The sequence below is a fragment of the Fukomys damarensis genome, unplaced genomic scaffold (assembly GCF_012274545.1).
Source record: "Fukomys damarensis isolate Sample0158 unplaced genomic scaffold, DMR_v1.0_HiC HiC_scaffold_15, whole genome shotgun sequence".
NCBI classification, from domain to species: Eukaryota; Metazoa; Chordata; class Mammalia; order Rodentia; family Bathyergidae; genus Fukomys; species Fukomys damarensis.
This window is the reverse complement of record NW_022900927.1, coordinates 54,415,774-54,431,559: the sequence shown is the minus strand read 5'-3', so window position 1 is coordinate 54,431,559 and position 15,786 is coordinate 54,415,774. Positions and strand designations below refer to the sequence as shown.

General features: G+C 33.0%; 1 protein-coding gene across 1 annotated transcript in view; it reads left to right on the top strand.

Annotated features, from left to right (window-relative positions):
• Eea1 (early endosome antigen 1) overlaps nucleotides 1-15,786 on the top strand; it is a 114,254-nt gene that overhangs the window by 81,019 nt on the left and 17,449 nt on the right. Inside the window, exons 18-22 of the mRNA XM_033763496.1 lie at nucleotides 3,022-3,222; nucleotides 6,254-6,367; nucleotides 9,688-9,843; nucleotides 11,863-12,002; nucleotides 13,808-14,138. Of these exons, the coding sequence (XP_033619387.1) occupies nucleotides 3,022-3,222; nucleotides 6,254-6,367; nucleotides 9,688-9,843; nucleotides 11,863-12,002; nucleotides 13,808-14,138 (942 nt within the window). The remainder of the gene's footprint in view (nucleotides 1-3,021; nucleotides 3,223-6,253; nucleotides 6,368-9,687; nucleotides 9,844-11,862; nucleotides 12,003-13,807; nucleotides 14,139-15,786) is intronic.

The following is a 15,786-nucleotide window of genomic DNA, read 5'->3' as shown; positions in this document are numbered from 1 at the left end:
CATCATCCTGACTTTTTAGTATTTTTGAATGTTACTTTTCTTTTTTTTTTTTTTTTTGTTTTTTTTTTTTTTTTGTTTTTTTTTTTTTTTTGTTTTTTTTTTTTTTTTGTTTTTTTTTTTTTTTTGTTTTTTTTTTTTTTTTGTTTTTTTTTTTTTTTTGGTACCAGGGATTGAACTTGGGTCCTTGTGCTTGCAAGGCAGGCCACCGAACCACTGAGCTAAATCCCCTGCCCTAATGTTACATATTTTTGACAGATATCATCTTACTTATCTTTGAGGTTGGGCCAGTACTTTAGTGAAATGTAGTTACTATGATTTGACAATTGAAACCCTCAGTTCATATACCAGGATATAACTTACTACCTATGGTACTATGGGTAAATCATTTCACCTTGCTAGCTCATTGGAAAAATAGAGATGTTATTAGTAATGTTACTTGCCTCATGAAATTTTGTGATATTTTTAAAAGGAGTGAATAACAAAATATATTAATAAGACAAAGATACTGATTCTTAGTTGATTTTGTGTATTGGTTGATATTCAAACTTATGGTTATATATATTTTGATAATGTATGTCTTTAAGCAAAATGTAGTTAATAAGTTTGATAAGTTGCTTTATTGTTCAAAAATTCATATGTAGTTTAAGAGAAACATAAAATTTAGATTAGTATTTTTTCAAACTGAAAGTAATAATTTATAGTTACTTTCTGTAAGAGTTATCTAGTAAGATAATTATTGTTATCTAAATAAGCACATATTTAGAACAAAGTATCAGTATATCATATCACATTTTTGGTAATTATGTATAACATAGTTTTCTCCATATATCCAAGTTAGTTTTGGAATTCCTTTGGAATGTCTTAGTGTTTATGAGGACTTTTTTAGGTCAGCTACAACTTGAAATAGCTTATGATCAGGAAAGCAAGTTATGCATATTTTATATAGAATAAATTAAAATAAACCTACATACTGCTTGGTTCTGATCATGTTGGTGTAACTGGTATTTAGCCCTTCTGCCATAAAAAACTAGTAAAGTGGAAAAAAAAAATCCATAAAACCACTATTGTCAGCCGTTGGACCAGAGGCAGTGCAGGATTATGATTCCTAAGAGAAGAGAAATCAGGAAGGTGAAACCTTTGACTGCTAACTTTTGACCTAGAGACTTTCTTTCAGACCAGTATAGGTTGGGAGAATCCTAGAAAAGCAGTGATCTCATTGAACTAAGGAATGAGAAGTTAATTAAACTGAGATACTGAAGGTCAAGAAGATTTAGGCAATACAAATTTGCGGGGCAGGATAACTGACAAAGAGTGAAGAGAAAAAGCTCTGGACATCTGCATGCCAGCCCACAAAAGGCTTTGGTGGAATGATCAATTTTGTGCTTTTAAAATGAGATTCTACAAAATCAGGCAGTGAACAGTATCAGGAGCTGCAGACTGGAGCTCACACATGGCGGGGAAATATTCAGGTGCCAGCCAATTAGGGAGAATAACATAGTTGAACACTTAGGGCATTCAGTAGAAACACTAGAAATGTCACACCTTAGAAGAGGACTAAGGCTAAACTAGCCCCAGAGTGAAAGCTGTTAAACACCTGGCCTATCAGAATATAAAAACAAGCCTTGAAAGGGCCCAGCTGGGCCACAAATATAATATATTAACTATTTACTGGTACAGAACTCAGCATTTTTTGGAGGAAGACTTGTGAAATTCAGATTTGTCAGAAAAAAAAATATGTTATAATCAAGAGAAAAATCATTCAATGAAAACAGACACTGAAATGAAAGGTGATGGAATCATCAGACAGTACTTTAAAGTGCCTCTTAAAATATGCTTATGGGGGTAGAGGAAAAACTATAATAACAGACCTAGAAATGGAAGTGATAAAAAAAACTTCTAGAGATAAAAATTTGAAAACACCTGCACTAAAAGTTTTATTAGATAGCAAGTAGAAAATATATCAATTGAAACTGTCTAATGTGAAGCAAAGAGAAAATTTGGTGGGCATTAGGGAAAGAAGAGTGTTCTAGTGATCCATCGAACAATGTCAGTAGCCTATTATAATATAATGAGTATCACTGCAGGAGGAAGACGAAAATATTTGTAGAAATGATGGCCAAAAAAAATTTAAATTTGTTTAGAAGTACATATCCATAGAGTTAAAAAAATTGAATAAACTCCAAGCAAGGTACATCAAAGAAATATCTGGTTAATTAGATTTCACTTAAGTTAAAAGAATATATGTTCTTCAAAAGATACCATCATGAGCTGGGTGTGGTGGTACACTTTCTAATTCCAGCTTCTAGGGAGACTGAAGCAGGAGGATCGCAAGTTTGATCTTGCGCAACTTAAGATCTTGTCTCTAAATTTTAAAGGACTAGGCTGGGGATGTAGCTCAGTGGTAGTGGTAGAACTCTTGACTAGAGTGAACAAGGTCCTGATTTCAACCCCCAGTGCCATCAACTAAACAAAACCACCAACAACAAATAAGATACCATTAGGAAAAGAAAAGCTAAGACCTAGACTGGGAGGAAATATTTGTAATGTATCTATTTGGCCGTTTAGAAATATCTAGGATATATAAGGAACTCTGGTTCTTCAGTCAGATGACTGATTGTGTGGGCGTAGAGATGGGAGATGGGATTGACTGCAAAAGAGTTTGAGAAACTATTTGGAGGTAATGAAAATATTCTCTATCTTGATTGTGGTGATGGTTAAATGAGTGTACACCTTTATCAGATCTCAAGTTGTACAGTTAAATTTGTTGAGTTTTGTAGCAAGTAAATTATAGTTGAATACCAATCATTTTACAGTGATATATCTTTGAATTAGATGTTATATCTTATGATTTAAGATACTATGTTTAGTTACTTTTGGAAAGATTGGAATAAGTTTTACTTGAAAAAAATTGAAATAACCATCAACAAGCAGCTTCATATTCTAATGGTGCTTAAGTTTGGCTTTCTTAGTTTTGTTATACCAGTTTTGAACTTTATAATTAAACTCTTGCTTCTACAATAGGTAATTCAATTAACAGAGAAGCTGAAGAATCAGTCAGAAAGCCATAAACAAGCCCGGGAGAATTTACATGACCAGGTACAAGAGCAGAAGGCGCATCTCAGAGCTGCACAAGACCGCGTCCTTGCCCTTGAAACCAGTGTCAGTGAATTAAATAGTCAGTTAAATGAAAGCAAGGAGAAGGTCTCCCTGCTTGACATGCAGGTAATACTGAAATATACAGCGCTGATTTTAGACTGCCAAATGTTTGAATTCTTTCTTTTTGCCTTACATATTATTAGAAAAACTGACACTAGCAAACACAGATTGTCTAGATGTTGTGTTGAGCTGTCCCCCTTGTATAGGTGTTTTTTTTTTTTCTCCCTTTCTCTTTTCTCTCTCTCTCTCTGAATAAAACATATCTAGTAAACTCACTGGATCTTTTTAGCTTTCCTTTGTTTTATTCTTGTTAATTAGTTTGGTACTGTATTATACTGTTACATTTGTGTATTAAATATTTTTAATTTTTTAATATCTAAAGTGTTCTTCAAAGGTTTGATTTAAAAAATACATATGTGGTTCAATTAAGTATTTTAATTGTATTTTTTCACAAATCTGTGTACCAGTCTTGCTCAATGAGTCAGTCATGGTGTAGGAAGTAAGAAATGTTTCTTTTTCTATTTTCATCATTGATTTTTAAAAATTCTATATGATAAAATTATAGAAATATTTCTAAGCTTTTATTTTAGGTGAGTGATTCCATTGGAAATAAGAAATTTAATAAAATAATATACCTAGTACTTGTTGGAACTTGGAGACACTATACTTTTTCTTTTTAAAAATATAATTTGTTAGCTATGTTATGTGAAAACCTGATAATGTGCAGGTCCAGTTTAAGAGAGGAAAAGGAAGAGATTAAGGGAAGGGAAGAAATGGAAGGAGGGAATATGAATGAGTGGATTAAAATAATCTTTAATTATTTTTGCATTGCAAGAGCCTTTTAGAAAGATTACCTGCCACTGAAATTTGAGAACTAGTTTAATTACATTAGCCCATGTTTCTATCATTGCTTCCTTTATACCTTTACAGTTACTTCTTTGTCATTTGTCTTTGAAAAATGCTTACTGTAGGTATTTTCAGCTTTTGAGGCTCTTCCTTTTCAAAATTGCTGTAACTTTTTAAAAAGAAATTATTCTTTGAGACAAGGTCTTACTCTGTAGTTGGCCTGCCTGCTGGCTTTGAACTTTTGGTCCTCACATCTCAGCCTCCCAAATGTTGGGTTTACAGGCTTACAGGCAACACCATGCCTGCCTTGTGATACATTCATTCATATCCCTCCCTCCCCCTTTGTGACAGGGTCTCCCTATGTAACCTAGGTCTCAAATTCACCATTGCCTTTCCTCAGCTTCCTAAGTGCTGAGATCATAGACATGTGTCTCTATGCCTAACTTCTGCTTTAACTTATTTCTGAACTAGTATTACTTCTTAAAATAGGATATATGTTTTTATTTTTCTTTCAAGAATTAGGATTCTGATAAAACCTAATGCTTTACATGGTATTATTAAAAGTATTATTAAAAATATCAACCAGAACTGTTTAGCTAAAGAATATTAGTGGTGGCTTTTTAAAAAATACATTAAACAAAGGGTATTCTTTTAATTATACAAAGGTAATTTTTAAGCTGTTTCCCAGTTTTGATTTCTATAACATATTTTTGATCCCTACTTCCAAGATACTTCCTACTAAACATGATGAGGACAGCATTAAGGTAAATTATATCATGAGACTGCTCCTGGTGCTCTTGCTGTATTTTTAAGGGTTTTAATGTATATGGTGCAACAATTGTAGCATTGTAACAGTTGGCACTTAGTCTGAACTCACTGCCTGTAAAGGGACTGGGGAGTGCTTGTTATGAAGGGCCCATATTTTCCCCATCAGAAACATTTCTGAAATAGTGTAAACCAGGAGAGCTATTATGTAATCCCTCCAAATCTTATCGGTTTGGGAATCATCACATTAGTTGAAGCATATTGTATTAAAAGGTCATAAGCAATTATCATGCATTAAAATATCTCATGAATTTTTAGTTCCTCAGAAACATAAAATGCCATATTAAATGAAGCTGAACTCACAAAAATAAATTCTTCATAATCTCTGATATATATTTGTTGGTTAGTATAGATTTATTTCCTATTCTATAATGTGTAGATTTCTTTAGCTTTCACTTTTAATTCAGTGTAGATGTATGTACCTTGATACAACCATTGTTTCTGTGAAAGTTGAATATTTAGTTGAGAAATATTCAGTTTTTCTCTTTTGCCTAAAATTACCCCATACGGTGTATATTTTAGATTTTCATTGATCCTTTCTTCAGCTAGCTAAAAGATTGTCTCTCCCTTTTTTCTCAAAATGCCTTAATTTTAAATGTTTTTATATTTTTCTTTCTGCTTTATTTATTAGAAATGAGCTTTGATAGTTATTTAAGTATTTAGGTCTAGTGACACATGCCTGTAATCCCAGCACCTGACACAGCTGACACAGGAGGACAGATAGTTCAAGACCAGCTTGGGATACATAGTGAGACCCTATCAGAAAAAAAGTTACTTACAATACATAAAAGCATTAAGTATTTTTGATAGTAAAGTGAAATTCTTTATTAGATTTTATTTAAAGCTTTTTGTTGAAAGCCTTATTTTTAAATGAATAGTATCCTGACTTTTGATAAGCATCAAAAGTAAAACTTACTAGGTGAGAAGTAATCAAAGAACAGTTCTAGTTTGTCTAGGTGTTTTGAGTTCTTGGATTCTACAATTTTTGGAGCCACCACTTTCTTTGTCATAGTTATTGTCTATTGTAATATTGGTAGACTCCGTATAGTTCTTTCTGAAAAATATAGTGGCCCCTGTCAGTTAAAACAAAAGTATCACATTTCTTTCTTGACAAAGAGGGTACTATAGTGTACTGTAGTGTTGGTGTCATGTAGAAACATCTTCACTTGCTATGTAAACATTATTAGGAGTCTTTTCTTTCATAGATTCCTATTTTAGGAATTTTTTAATTATATGTTTACAGTACATAATGTTTATATTCCTTGTGTAGATTTGGTACAGGTATATAACACATCTTAACTCTTTCTTATTTTACCAAAAAGATTTAAATTTTAAATAGTTTTAGGACAAAAGCAATGTGCACTCAAACATTGGTTATGTCAACAGTTAAACATGGAAACAAATAATTTGTAAATTTCTGTTGCAGATTAAAGCCAAAACTGAATTATTGCTATCAGCAGAAGCAGCAAAAACTGCTCAAAGAGCAGATCTTCAGAATCATTTGGATACAGCTCAAAATGCTTTACAAGATAAACAGCAGGTAGAGAACTTGATACAATTTCGTATCATAACGCAGTGCTTTGGTATATAAATTAATTGTAAAAACTATACCAAGTTTTGTATAATCTTATGATAGACTTGTTTATCCTCCTTATTTTCTCCCTGAGTTCAGAACCAGTTGACCAGTAGATGCAGGAATTAGATGGAGATAAAAATACCAACTTTGTTTTTGATAAATCTCAACTGGTGTTCAGGTGTTGTTGGAATCTAACTTCCTGGTGTTTTATTTTTTCCCTAGACTAGGGTTTGATATGGAGCTGAAAAAATGACTCCTTAATTATTGTCTCATCCCATCAAGCAACAATGACGGAGGGAGAGAGAGAGAGAGAGATTGAGAGAGAGGCAGGCAGGGAGGGAGGGAGGGAGGGAGGGAGACCTGCGTACTTGTTTTTAGAGGTAGAGTGGGCCATGACCCAGATCTGTTTATCACTTGAAGCAAGAAAAGAGCAGCATGCATTCCATCTCACTTCTAATTGTTACTCTTCTTCTCTGGGGTGGGGGTAGGAGGAGTGAGGGCCAAGGGAATACATACTTTTGGTATAACAAGTTTCAAATTTAGAGTCAAGATGAAAGTGCTTGTAGATATCTTTTTATCAGGTAGGGGAATTTTTAGAATTTACTTCTTATTCAAAGAAGTAATCCTGGTTATTGGTCTGTTCTAAAAAAGCAATATAGGCATTTCAAATTAAAAAAGCAAAACAAGTTTTGTTAAAAAATATTTAACCTTAATCCTAATCTCAATTTTTTGGTGGAGTTTTTGTTATTAAATTTGGTATATACCCTTCCAAACCTCTATAAGCATTGAAAATATATATGTATGTTTATGTGTTTATGTATGTGTACAGTAATACTTCTTTATACACATGGAATCACTGTGGTTCTGCAAATTGCTGTTAATGTACGATTTTGCTAAACATACCTGGAAAGCATTTTCTAAGCATGAGATCAAATCCAGTATGATAGACAAATTATTTTTAAGAAAAATCACAAAGTTTAAAATTTATGTTAAAATATTAATAAAATTGTAACACAAGTAGCAGAAGATTCAGTATTTTCTGGAATTTGTCTGATAAAGAGTAAATGTTTGTGTCATTTAAATCAGTTTTAAATAACCAGTAAGTGAACTGGCAAGAAAACACAGGCCATTATTAATCCAAAATTCTGAAATCTGAAATGCTCCAAACTCCAAAACTTTTTAAGCATTGTCTAGATCAGTGACAGGAAACCTTTTAGAGATAGAGACTGAGTGCCCAAACTGCAACCCAAAACCCATTTATTTATCACAAAGTCCAACCTGAGTTAAACCTGAGTTTAAACCTGCAGTTAAACCTGAGTCCTGAGGTTTTAATTTAGAAAAGACAACTGTTACCTGATGTTCAGCTGCGGGGACAACTTGGCTCATACACCAACAGAGAGGGAGGGTTCTATGCGCCCGCTACAGCATGCATGCCATAGGTTTGCCACCTCTGGTCTACACAGATCTTGGATTTCCAATTACATATATTCAACCTGCCTGTGCAGATAGTCCAAAATTTGAGAAAATCTGAAACATTTCTGGTCCTGAGCATTTCTTGTAAGTTATACTTGTAAGTTATATACATGTTCAGAGCTATATTAGGAGGTATTCAAGTTCATTAAGAATTGATTACAAATTGAGACAGTAATAATAAGATACATTTACCCTTATATAGGAAGAATCTGTGCATGTCTGTGTGTGTCTCTGTGTGTGTTTTATTACCAGAGGAGGAACTGGAGAAGGTGTGGTAGAACAAGCCAGTGTAACATCGCTAGTGGTAGTCTGCATTAGTTGAGTCTTTTGGGTGGGAGGATGTAGGGAAACATATTTGGTAATATATTTCAAGAACTTTAGAATTTTTCATGTTCTTTAACTCATTTATAGTTTTATTATAGCTGAATAGAGTACTTATAGGCTTACCATAGCTGCAGAGATTCTCTTTGCATCTCTGTTGATAAATGAAGAAAATTTTAATACGACACATATGGAAATACCAAATAGTTTTTCTGGTATGAGAAACTGAAAGTGTAAACGAGGACCAAAATGTATAATAGATAATGTGAACTAGGAAGAAAAGGTCCAAAGGGGAAGGAGAAATGGGGTGGGGAGAAGGGGAAAAAATATGAGAAAGGAAGAAAAGAACAGAAGCAAAGCTCTTTGTAAATAGGGAAAGAGGGAGGGAGAGGAGGGGTAGAACGGAAGGCAGGGAAATGGGGAACAAAGAAGAACCAAGATATATCATGTACAGGTTCAAATTCCCAATGATGAACATGATCATAATGTATACCTAAAATACCAATAAACAATGAAAAAAAGAAATGAAAATTTAATAGCAGTCTAAGAATAAAAAGCACATTTATCTAAAAATGACTATATCAATAAAATGGAAATTTATGCAGTGTAAAGTATATTTTAGAAATCTAAGTCTGAAAATTTTATGATACATAAAAACAAATGAGGTTAAAGTAGTATGCAAAGTGAGACCCTATTTTTATTTTATTTATTTATTTTTGGTACTGGAGATTGAACTCGGGTCCTTGTGCTTGCAAGGCAGGCCACCGAACCGCTGAGCTAAATCCCCAGCCCCCTATTTTTATTTTAAAAGTCCCCCCAAAAAAGAAATTAGCATATAGAAAATACTTGAGGAAAAGTTATCAAAATATTACCATGATTATTCATGTGTGGTAGATTTACTTGTAATTTTTATTTGGTTCATTATGTGCAATAATATATTCTAAATGAGTTGAACAAATATTATGGGTATGATCACTGCAATGTTTTGAAAATACTATTTTAAAATGGTGGTAAACAGTTACAGTATAAAAGTTATTTTATTATTAAACTGCTTAATAGTTTATGTTTTGACTCCTACAATAACTTTATGAAAACATTTGAAAGTTGTTTAACTGGGCTGGGGATGTCCTTAAGTAGAGTGTTCGCCTCACACACAGCATGCGGCCCTTTGTTTGATACCCAGCACTTCAGGTAAACAAAAGTTAGGAGTGTTGCACCCATAGAGTTAGTATCTTACACCACGTAGGTAAAACTTCAGTGCAGGTCCTATGTACTGATCGGTAAAGATTACCTCTGCGGCTGACCGGTCCTCACCGGTCTGCTGGATGAAGCGGTAAAGATATCCTCTGACAGTTCATTGAACTTATTCAAAGTCTTACTCCAAATACGTCAGGGAAATTAGAGCTTTTTATTTTATTTTGACTGAACATTAGAGAACTACAATATAGTAAACCTTGTCAAAGTTTTCTTTAATTGTGCTTTTTCTATAGGAGTTAAATAAAGTCATAACTCAGTTGGATCAAATCACTGCAAAGTTACAAGATAAGCAGGAACATTGCAGTCAGTTGGAAAGTCATCTTAAAGAATATAAAGAGAAACACCTTTCTTTAGAACAAAAAACCGAAGAGCTAGAAGGTCAAATTAAGGTTTGTATAAAAGAAGTTGAATTTAGATATATTTTCTACCCATAGCATTGGAATTTTTGATGATCTGCATTAAATCAGAGTTTTTAAATTAAAATTCAAGTTGTGTTATAAAATTCAAAAAATTAGTTTTCTTTATTCACCTTAATTTTGAAATCTATCCTTATTTTTAACTCTTATCTTTTATAAATGATAGCTAACATATATACTGAATTCACTGTGGAGTATTTCCAAGGAGAGCCAACCAGGCAATTATAAGGGCTTTATCAGTTTTTTACTGTTGTAAATTCTCTTCCATTATTTCCTTTTTCCATGTCCATATCTCTTTATTCCAATATAATATTTCACATATAATAAGTTTTTCTATTTTACATTTATACCCTTTGGATTTTGCTTCTCATTTAACACGTTTAGGCTGTGGTAAGCTGAATCTTTATCACAATTCCAAGTGGTGTTATTTTACTACAGAGGTGAAATGATCAGACCAGTGAGAGCAAACCTTTTAGAGCCGTCAATGACACAAACAGCCCTCTGTGGCATGAGTGCCACACCTGGATTAGACATATTTGTCTTAGTTACTTCTCATTGCTGGGACAAAGTACCCAACACTCACAATTTAAAGAGGAGAGATTTATTTTGTATCATGGTTTTAGTCCATGGTCAGCTGACTCCAAGGTGAAAACAATGGCCGAGAGGCTTGGCAGAGAAGAAGGTGCTCAACCTGTCGAAGCCTGGAAGCAGAAAGAGAAGGAAGGAGCCGGGAATATGAACCTGTCCTTCTAGTGGCACAGTGAACCACCTCCAACCAGGCTGTCTCCTTACAGCACCTGCAGATCAAGTCAGCTTCTACTCACATGAGAACTTTGGGGAGCATTTGAAATCTAAAGCATAGCAGTGTTAGAGGAAGATTTGACCTAAGTTGTGTGTCCTTTTATTAAAACTACTGTCAGTTCCACAATCGGAGAAAGCAGGGGTACATGGATCACAGCATCGTGGATATGTACACATGTATACCCATACCGATATAACATGAAGGGAGAATGACATTTACAGTTGTGCTTATGGTTCCTTTTACTTGTCCTTGTGGCCAACAGTAGTAGTAATGACAAATTAGATATGGCTGAAAATGGAATACTGTTTTAATGAACAAATAACTATTGAGAATTCTTTTGGGGAACTATTTAAAAATAATTGTTGTTTAGAACCAAGAGTGTCTATTAATGATTATTAGCTCTTGAACCTTTTATAATTGCTAGTTTAAAAATGTTCCATGTATTTTATGTGAACATTGTAGAATTTATTACATCAAAAATCTTTTCTTTCATGAGAATTTTCAAAATTGGTCTTGTAGGAGTCATAGGTACCAAATGGCTTATAAAACATTTAGGTATGCGGGGTCATTATGTATTGCTTGTCGATATTCAAACTTACATTTAGCTAATTGATCTTGTAAACTTATAAAAATACACACATAGCTATGTGAATATGAGACGTATACTAGAACAACAATAATATCTAAAATAAGATTATAAAACGAAATCAAGAATTTAATTGGCTCTATATTTACAGTCAATAGATAAGAAGGATTACATACATGACAACTCCATTTTAATTTTAAATAGAACTACCTCAATATTAATTGTGAATATAAAGGTATTTTCAGTGGGTACATGACAGACTGGTTACATATTTTTTTCAAACTTGAGTTAATGATTTTTACTCTAGTAATAAATATTTAAGTTTATTCCCCTGTTCAGAATTAATATTGAAATTAAACATTGACTGATTATACTGTGCAAAGCCTATGCTTATTATGTATAAATTCTATTCTGGGTCCTTTTAAAAGATTCTAACATAGGTGACCTCTTACAGTGATGGTTTTTTAAATAAAATAAATTTTTATGCTTTTTATGTGACACATTAATTCCAACTTGAATATAAGTAAAATTATCAATACATAATATTTAATAGATTGATAATCAACAACATTAAAATAGCTGCTATATTACATTTCTTCCATAGAAACTAGAATCTGAAACTCTTGAAGTGAAAGCAAGCAAGGAACAAGCTTTGCATGACCTTCAACAGCAAAGACAGCTGAGCACAGATTTGGAGCTGAAGACCACAGAATTGAGTAAGCAGCTTGAAATGGAGAAAGAAATGTAAGCTCAAGTCTCTCACTTAAAAATTAAGGGAGAGGATTATGAACAAAACATTAAAATTTTCTTAAGATTTCAGTTTTGTTATTACAGTCCTTAAAGAGTAAAGTTTTTATTTTGTATTAACTTGATAAACTTTGATATTAGTGTGAATGAAAAATAAAGCTGCCATGTGGCTAAGGTTAATTTCACTATAAAAAACTGGAAATTTAGTTTTATAAAATTTGGGTCAGGTATTCTGTTTTCAACACAAAGTATCCCTTTGCTTGCTTTTTCTTTTTGTTGTTTTTGTTTGTTTGTTTTTGTTTTTTCAGGCAGGGTCTCACTATGTAGGCCTTTTATGTCTTTTTTATTGCTGGGTGGGACCTCTAGTAAAATTTCGAATGTAAATGTTATAGCAGGCATCATTGCCCTTTTTAGGTTTAGGCAGGGAATAATAAATGTTTCATCAAGTTTGGAGGTAGTTGTAGAAGTTTTCCTTAGAATTCTGAGGATGTTTCCTTCTTTGACTAATTTTCTTCAAGTTTCTTTTTTTTATAATCTTGCCTGAATTTTATCACTTCTTTTTCTAAATCTGATATGATTATATATATTTTTTTCTTTATTCTGTTAGTATGGTTAATTACAATTGACTGATTTTTCTCATAGTAAACCAGCCTTGCTTTTATGTGATAAATTCCACTTGACTATGCTATAGTATTCTTTTTATATATTGCTGTTTTAATTTAGTAATACAGTGAGCCCTCCAGTCTGTGGGTTTCACATTTGTGGAGTCAACCAACTGAGGATCACATCTATTCAGAAAAAAACTGTGATTATACTGAACATAATTGACCTTTTTCCTTTTTATTATTACCTATGTAATACAGTAAAACAACCATTTATATAACATTTGCGTTATATAACGTAGCATAAGTAATCTAAAGATAATTTAAACTATACAGGAGACTGTGTGTAGGTCACTTTTAACCATACCATTTTAGATAGAGAACTGGAGCATCTGCAGATTTTAATGTTTGTGAGGGTGCTAGACCCAACCCAATGGATGCTAAGGGACAGATGGTTCTACTTTATTAAGAATTTTTTATGCATTCATGAAGAGTATTTGTAATGTTCTTTCAATATCATTGTCAGGTTTTATTAGAATTACTGGTCATAGAAAAGAATGAAGTATTTTATCCTTCTCTACTTCTGACAGTTTGTATGTGGTGAATATTATTTACTTCTTAAATGTTTAATGGAATTTATAAGTGAACAGGCTGGGCCTGAAAATTCTCTTTGGGTTGCTTCATTTAGATTTAATTTTAAATAAACTAAGTTTGGATACAGTGTTATTCTAATTTTCTAATGTTTCTTGAGTCCACTTTGGTTATTTGTATCTTGCAGTGGATTTGTCCATTTTATCCAAACTTCAGATTTACTGGCATAATCCTATACTTTAAATGTCTTATCAAGCACATAACATATTTTATGTTTTCAAGAAAGAAGCAAAATTCTTTTTGTGCTTGGAAACTAATACACTGAATAGGTTATTTTGGATTCATGGAAAAACTTTTCTGGGTATTGTAGCCCCTTGGCCTGCAATGTATAGTTTTATTTGAGGATTTGTTATCATGGAAAAGACTGGGTTAAGTCAGGAGGTTTAGATGGTTTTGGCTGTATTACTAACTTATTTGACTTGAAAAAAGTTTTTTACAACTGTTAAATGATTTGATCAGATGTTCTAAGGCATTTTTCTTTTGTGATTTTATGAATTTAAATTGTTTTATTTCTGAATCGCATTTAAAAATTATTTCTTAAATATCTAGAGTATCCAGAACAAAATTAGATCTACTGAAAAATTCTGAGACTCTTGAAACTCTTAAGCAAATGCTTACCAAGGAAGAGGAGGAAAATGCTGTCCTGAAACAAGAAGTTGAAAAGTTAAATCACGATTTAAAGATGCAGCAAGAGGAACTGAGTAACAGCATTCGAACAACACAGACTGAACTAAAGGAAGTAAAAATGGAGAAAGAAATGCTAATGACAGAACTTGCTGCAGCAAAAGACAAATTATTAAAAGTATCTGATTCCTTGAAAAGCTCCAAACGTGAATTTGAAAAGGAGAACCAGAAAGGAAAAGCTGCTATATTAGATTTGGTTAGTTGTTTACATTTACATTCTTTTACAAAATAAAAAAACATTTTAGTGCGCGTTTGCGGTGCATAATGTTTACATTCACCACAGAGAGTTGGTACTTGTGCATAACACATTTTAGTGCTTTTTGCTTCCCCTTCTCCTCCCTCCCCTCCTCCTGCATTTACCTTCTTAGAAGTGATTATCTTCTTTAAAGTAAACTTTTGGGGGCTTAATTCACTGTTTGCATCCTACACTAAAATGTTTTATAATATTTTTTCCGAGGAAAGAAATCAGGCTTCTTTAATCTGTGAAAAAGATAATCTAAATACTGGTATATTTATGTGTATGCATATTTTGTTGAGGCTGAGGATATTTCTGGTTGAATAAACAGTCCTTTTCTGTTGCTGGTCTGATGTTAGCTTTTGGGAGAGACTACAGCATATTTGTTTTGGGGGACATTTCCACAGAGTGTGTAACTACTAGTGAGTTGTTACATATTCCAAAGAAGATTTTAATAACTTTTAATTCTGGTATTATAAGCTTTTAGATTAATATTCTAAAACCCCAGATAATACCATGTTTAGATATCATAAAACATATTTAAAATGTAGGGAGAAAAATTTAGAGTCTCAGGAAATGCCTAAAGGGGAATGAACTCTTAGAAATGTTTCAATGCAAAATAGCAAAGTAAAGCAAAAATAAAACTCCTCTTTCTGATTATGAAGGCCAATGAAATTGGCTAGTAGTGTAAAGCACCTGTGAAATTAGTATGTGTTCCATTATTTTTTGTAGAAAACATTTCCAATCTATATACCTTCTCTTTTCAGTTATATGAGATTATTATTTTTTATTTTTTGTACGGGTGATCGAACTTGGGACCCTGTGCTTGCGAGTCAGGTAGTGGAACCACCGGCCCTATATGTGATTATTTTTTAATTTATTGGTTTAACATTTTCTTTTTTAAAAAACTTCCCCTCCCACTTCCCCTCCACCTTCTCCTAGTATGTAGTTCAGGCTGGCCTTACACTGTGTAGCCAAGGTCGGCCTCGAACTCATGGTGACCCTTCTGCCTCTGCCTTCTGAGTGCTGGGATTACAGGTGTGTGCCACTATGCCTGGCTTTTTCCATTTTCTTGTAGCCCATGGTTCTAATTTGTGGCAAATTTACTAATTATAAATCATTGCGTGATATGAAAATGTGATTTCCAAAGTGTTCTAAAGTATTGTCTAGAATACTTTTTTCAGTACTGGACATGGAACCCAGGGCCTCTCACATGCTAAGCAAGCACTCTACTGCTGAGCTACATCTCCAGCTCTATTTTATTATAACTGTTAGTTGATTAAAGAAACTCTTAGCAAATATAGCATAGATTTATATTTGCCTGTGTTTATTGGATTTTTGAGAATGTCTTGCTGTACAGTTCAGGCTGGCCTTGTGCTCACTGTGTAGTCCAGACTGACCTCCAGCATATGGCAATCCTCCTGTCTCAAGCTCCTGGGTGCTGGGATTATAGGTATTTGCACCACATCTGTCTGTTTTTATTATTGAAATGGGTGATCTTATCCCATTTTGACTCATCAGTGATTTTACTTTATTTGCATGTGTCTTATTAAGTTTATAAAACAAACTCTTAAGGCTATTATAAATACTTTCTATATAATATGGTATA